Source organism: Montipora capricornis, chromosome 14 (assembly GCF_036669925.1).
Source record: "Montipora capricornis isolate CH-2021 chromosome 14, ASM3666992v2, whole genome shotgun sequence".
Taxonomy (NCBI): Eukaryota; Metazoa; Cnidaria; class Anthozoa; order Scleractinia; family Acroporidae; genus Montipora; species Montipora capricornis.
The window spans coordinates 8959693-8966265 of record NC_090896.1 but is presented as its reverse complement, the minus strand read 5'-3'; the positions used below and the strand labels follow the sequence as shown (position 1 = coordinate 8966265).

At 39.1% G+C, this 6573-nt stretch overlaps 1 protein-coding gene across 1 annotated transcript in view; it reads left to right on the top strand.

Moving 5' to 3' along the window:
* Window positions 1-3098: 3098 nt before the first annotated feature.
* The window catches only part of LOC138032846 (uncharacterized), a 31435-nt gene continuing 27960 nt past the window's right edge, over window positions 3099-6573 (top strand). Inside the window, exons 1-3 of the mRNA XM_068880556.1 lie at window positions 3099-3276; window positions 4059-4381; window positions 5358-5472. Of these exons, the coding sequence (XP_068736657.1) occupies window positions 3195-3276; window positions 4059-4381; window positions 5358-5472 (520 nt within the window). The 5' untranslated portion in view covers window positions 3099-3194. The remainder of the gene's footprint in view (window positions 3277-4058; window positions 4382-5357; window positions 5473-6573) is intronic.

Sequence of the window (6573 nt, the reverse complement as noted above, 5' to 3'; positions counted from 1 at the left end):
AGCCGGAATCCGGAATCCGGAATCACAGGTCATTGTTTTACCAATACAGAGAGTAAAAACTCCTAAACATTCATAAAAGCTAACATTAGGCCTAAAAACGTTTGTTTAGGCCTAATTAGGCCAAAGGTTAGCTGTTATGAATGTTTAGGAGTTTTTACTCTCTGTTTTGGTAAAACAATGACCTGTGATTCCGGATTCCGGCTTTTAGGATTTTTTTTTAATTTCGAGCACTGAAATAAATAACAACTAGATATTTGACTAACCTTACCGGTTCTGTGGTTTGACCACTCGTGTCGGCGAAATCTCAACCGTTACACCCAGCAAATTTTAACAGACTCAGGCTCTGGCGCAAGATATATATTAATCACATATTGCCACTTCCTTCGCTGTGGACCGGACTGCTTCGAAACAGACCGATAATAACTAAGTTGTGTTCATTTGTGTTTTCTTTCCCTCCGCCATTTTGTTCAGATTATTTCTCCATTCTCCCGCGGGTTTGTGGACTCGCCTCAGGCTTTCCGAGCAATTAAAATGGCGGAACATCATCTGCATTCTTACATGGTCTTACATCAACATCTACATGTTCCAGCACTCGGCAAAGTACCTTTTTGACTTATGGCTGTTTCTGCTTGGGTGGCCTCATACACCGTAAGCCTTTTTAGAGACATCACTGCCAAGCCGGCCACTTCTGCTGGAGAGAACAGGACAGCCACAACACCGGGAACTTCACCCCCCTATAGTGTGTGGGCTTTATAACGTCCCACAGGAAACTTATGAACATAGGAGAAGGCCTTAGAAGGGCTTAGTTTCGAAGCACTCCGTTCCACAACGACGATTTGCCTCTGTCTCCATTCCTTGAGTCTACCCACTTCCAGTAAATTTATTTTTAGGAACAGGTTTTTCCCGCGAAAAGTATCACATATGTCATTGTCTTGACGATGAGATAGCTCTGTTTTGATTGGCTTTTGCAACAGTGGGCGTGCTGTCAATCTCCCAAGGGAGGCGACCTATAAATAAATCTACTTGGAAAAGGGTTGACTTCAAGGCCAAGTATTGGAGACAGAAGCTCCCCGTGATATGATCTTGACAACTGGTAAACCAAATCTTTAGTTGTTATTTATTTCTATGTCTATGTTCCTTTGGGGTGGTCCGTGGGGGTGGCCTCCGTGGACTGGTCTGTAAGGCAGTCTATGGACCCGGTCTATAGAGGTCACCCCAGTTCTTATAAAAAGAATTAGTAAATTACAAAGTTTTCTGTCATGTTTTAGCTGAATGAAGTGTCATAAGGTGCAGAGTTACCTAAATTTCTTCAAAAGGACACTTATATATAGGTGATAATGCTGATTGGCTACACAGGCATTCCCAGTCATGTCACACTGAAGTCAAAGCCAGCCATCCCGAAGTTAGTTGGGTAACTTGTGTTTTTTACCTGTATTTGAATGCTCCTTACTTTTTTTTCTGAGGGGAAAATACACCAAATATGAATACATATCTGTAAAAATTTTGTCCTTTCTACAGACATTTTCTTTCATAATTATCTGGTGTAAAAGCAGTTTCTTCTACCAATAATAATAATAATAATAATAATAATAATAATAATAATAATAATAATAATAATAATAATAATAATAATAATAATACATGAAAATAAAAACATTTAACCACGGGACCCTTATCACTAAAAAGTCCAACATCCAACCCCCCTCTCTCTTGTTGTCATTTTCTCATACACCCCCCCCCCCCCCCTCCCTCCCCCGGCGATGCGGGCGATGTCTGTTGTTACGGCTAGCAAGGATGGAAAGTATTTCACACTTTCAAATAACGTTTGTTTTATTGGTTTCAAATCTTCGTAGCCAAAAGTTAATAATGATCAACTTTTCCCTCAAAACTTGAAATTATACTCGTGTGTTTCATTGCACGTTTTCCGGCGAAAGAAAAGAGTCCTTTATGTTCTGACCAAACGAAAAAACAGAAATACTCAACTAACGTAGCCTCTTAATTGTTTTAGGGAAAAATTGCCATTCTCTTCTTTTCCTGTCACATAAAACGTTTATGTGACACTAGTTTGAAACCTTCTTTTTTTGCTTGACTCCGTAATCTTTTTTTTTTTCACTACACTGCGAAGAGAGAAATACAAAGCTTTCAATTCTGCACGAGTATTGTTCTTTGTTTGTTTTAGAGGATTCCAATTTTGTTTCTGAAGGAGTATACCATGTGTTACGAACGTCAACAAATATCGGTCCATTATTGCTCCGAAGTCAAACATTCCATCAACTTACTACTAATTATTATTAATCCGAAGTCAGTCCATAAACTTATTGCCATTTCAAGGCTGCAAACTAAGACAGGAATTCAATATTAAGCCATATTATATGACGCCTCAATGGTTTACAAAAATGGTGAACTTTGGGTGAAACTTCAAAGTCTTTTCTTAGGCTGAATAATGTTCTTGAAGCTTTCGACGCTTATCTTCGATGTGTCAAGTATCATACTGCCGACAGATTTCTTGCAACAGAGACTGAAAACTCTGACAACGCTGAAGTTGAAGCTATTTCAGCAGATCTTAAAGTTAACATATATAACGAGGGGTTTAAGGAGCTCTAGTAGATATGGCAGAATAATAAAGCGGACGGTGTTTGGCTTTCATTGAGTCCTAGCATGTGCTTATTTTCCATCGTTTTCCATTCGGATATTCCTCTGTTAATATTGACAGGAACTTAGTTAGTGTATGTTTCTTTGTAAAAGGCGCGCGTTTTGTTTTACAACGATTTACATCTTCTGTACAAGAATCGGTGGTATTCAATGTAAAAAAAGCGAAACTTTAGAAAGAAAGATCTGATACTGGGGAAGTGATAATCTTCAATAGAAAAGTATAATATATAGTAAAGTAGTTCGGCTTAAATTTCAAGAGGGATGTCCTCACGGCTACGATAAGGTATTCATGTGGTTAATTCATGCTTTTATCCGCAATTATGTAAAAACCCCCTGTCGAATAAACTTACTTGCAACTGTCTTCTCCACTGTCAGATCACATATCACGGAATCCACTTGACACGAAACCGCACCCTTAAAACCCACGAACCAATTATTATTAAGTTGTTTCAAGTCTAGATAAGTAAACTAAATGGTAAACCTCACTGGTTTGCACTAAACTGACGGTCGAACAGTCTTGCACCGTAAAGTAAGGAAAAAGGATGAAACCCTTTGGCTTTACGACATTTGGGAAAGCTTGTCTGCTTATACTAATAATCGTCCTCTTATATGCAGTTGCTACAGGTATGATACGTTTTTTTTTTTTCACTCAGTTTTACCTCATCCAGAACTGTGACAAATTTAAGGTCCCATCACGAGGTGTCAGTGTACTTTTTTTGTTTCAAAATCTACATTCCAGGAACATTAAGATGATGTCAATTTTATTCTCATGCCATGAATACTGGTTAAATAAGAATATATTTAAAAACTGATACCCTGCGAAACCTATGACGCGACCTTAACCTCAAACACGCCGATGTTGTCAAGGAGCTCGTTTTCGCGTTCTCGTTCACACTTTTCACTTTGTACAGTTGTACTTATGTTCTTGTGTTCCGCTGTTACAGCGTTTCGTGTTCTCCGTGTTATCTCTTCCCCCCAACACTGAGCAATGTGTTCCCCCTTCGCCATAACTATAAATATGATAGCAGAATATGAATACAGAAAGTATCCTAAACATGCATAAAAGCTAACCTTAGGCCTAAAAACTTTTGTTTAGGCCTAATTAGGCCTAAGGTTAGCTTTTATGCCTGTTTAGGATACTTTCTGTATTCATATTCTGCTACCATATTTATAGTTATGGCGAAGGGGGAACACACAGCACTAGTGCTCAGTGTTCGGGGGAACAGATAACACGGGGGAACACAAAACGCTGTGACACCGCCGCTATTGTTTAATCCGCGGTGGTTTTCACGTGACGTCATCGCCGCCATGTTGGTGGACGAAAACAAAAGACCGTTCATTAGATCCTTTTGTTCGTCCACCAGCAATTGCATTGTATGTTATCCCATTGTTATCTGGGTCTATAGAGATTGGTTGCAAATCATCTATCTCAGAGGAAAAGGCCGGCAAAGTTTTCAGTCGCGGGGAAACTCACACTGGTGTCAGATATGCAAACTTTAAAGAAGACAAATTCTCCTACTTGAATATCACAATTCTTGGGTATAGTCACGTTGATCGGACGCCCCAGTGCTCGCTTGCCTGTTTGGAAACTCCGACATGTTTTTCATACAACTTGGCTGCTAAACCGGACATCAACGGTAAACTGCTTTGTGAACTGCTCCCTTCGGACAAGTACAACAACTCGGACAAATTCGTGTCCAACGAATTCTTTCACCACTTCAGCATCGCGGTAAGTCGAATGTCTTGGATTTTTATGGTGTATAGTGTGTGTTTTACCTCTTTTTACATTCTTATTTTATTAATATGTTTTTATTGCGAAAATATTGACAAACCATGGAAAGGCGTAACTAAGATATGCGTATTCAAAAAAGGTGCGCATTGCGTACATGTGAACAGTGCTACGAAGAACGTCGCACACCTGGTTGTCGCTGACGTCGTTTGTCGCTGAAATATAACAACCTCGGTTTATTGTAAAAGAAAAAACCGAAAGGAATAAATTAAATGTTAAAAGGCCAAGACGTTCTTGAGCGTCAATAGGGAGCTTAAGCAACGACGACTGGAGAACGGGCCATATATATGAAGTTCCTTATAGATAGAATCATGCTTTAAGGGTTTTCTCTATACGTCATCGCCGCTCAAAGATCTTTTATTAGGGAGCTTAAGCGACGAAGACGGCAACGAGAACGTCATCTCAAAATATTTTCGCGTTATTGTAATCACTTCGTGACTATTTCACTGGTCAGAACGACGCTTAATTTAAGTGAGAAAAGGAAAATTTATCCTCAAGTGCTGACGATCTTCATAAAACCTCAAATTTGGCTATTTCACGTAGTTGCTTTGGAGACGACGACAAAGAAATGGACAAAAGTGAAAAACGCACGTGCAGGGCGTGCAAAGCTATTGTTTTTCAGGCCACTAAATATGCAAATTCGTGACGTTCTCGTTGCCGTCGCCGTTTTCGTTGAAGCTCCCCATTATCACTTGATTACCTTGACCACCTTTTTAATAATCACTTGTCAAATTAGTTCTTGAATTGGAAGATGAAGATCTCAAAGCGTTAAATGGGACTTATCAAGTCATTGCATGGCTTTGCCGCTGACTGAGGCTTAAGACAAACTCATAGCAATCGAGATTTCAAAGTACCCTTACATTCCACGCAAGTCTATTATAATTATATCAAATAAATCTCTTTCAATTCTTTGTAGTCACCATGTAGCGGCTGGCTTTGTAAGAACGATGGAACGTGTTTGGCACTGTACGAAGAGAACAGCTACAAGTGTATCTGCAACGCCGGATTCACCGGACGAGACTGCAAAAACGGTAAGATCCCATCTAGCAAGTTGAGTCTTACGAAAGGTTTTGTTAGTTCGTTTTAGCCAAGTAGCTCCGCGATTACTTTGAGGTATGCAAAAGAATAGAACGTGCCATTTTTGAGTTACATAGCCTGATATCTAGCCTCAGAGCAAAAAAAGGAAACTAATTCATCTCATTTCTATCGCTCACATAATCTTGTCCAAAACATAAAATTATTGACACGTTCCAAAACGTTGGGGGATATTCCAAAGTTTAATTTTCGGCTGAAATAGTACCTTTTTAAACTGACTTTTAGTGAAAATTCGGCAAAGAAGTCTGATCAATGTAGTTTTTTCTTCCGGAAATTGATCTTTCCGCCTCAACGGAGTCTTAAAAGGTTGAAATCATATGCATTTTAAGTGTTATAAGAGCGGCTGATTTTGTAAGCAGTAAAGCAATCTTAGCCGAGAAAGCTTAAATTGTAATTTAGGGGTAATTTTCGACCACATTTTTCGGCTAAAATTAGGCTGCCAGTGATTACTTTCTGACAGAGGGAAGATTTTCCGTCTTAAATAAACAAAATTTCCCTTAATACAGCCAGCGGGTTCGGAAATTTCTGAAACCAAGCATTAACATCATTTTATTAAGGGAATATTGAAACCGAAATTACTTAGTAATGGTTTTGGAAAGTTGTACGAGGAATTTTTTGCCTGGATTTCGGAAATTTCTGAAACCAGTATCCACCAATCATATATTTATCGAGTGGTAAAGCGTTTCCAACTTACAAGCTGATCTGAGTGGGCGATGATGGGTTCAGAGTTTCTGAAACCACCTGGCCGGAAATTGAATGGCCATGCGTATGTTTTCTTTTGATCACTTTAGAGCCATATTTCAACAAAGAGCAACCGTCATTGGTTTCGGAAATTTTCGAAACCAATGGCAATTCTTGTTGAACCCTGCTCAAAGGTGGTTTCGAAAATTTCTGAAACCAATGCTGAGCAAATCCCCTTCAAATCACCCTTCTTTTCGAAGGTGGTTTAATTTGCGAAAAAAAAAATTACCCCCAAATAATCGGAAAAAACCTAGGCTATATAAATGTATACAGAAAAAACACCGACAATGATAGCG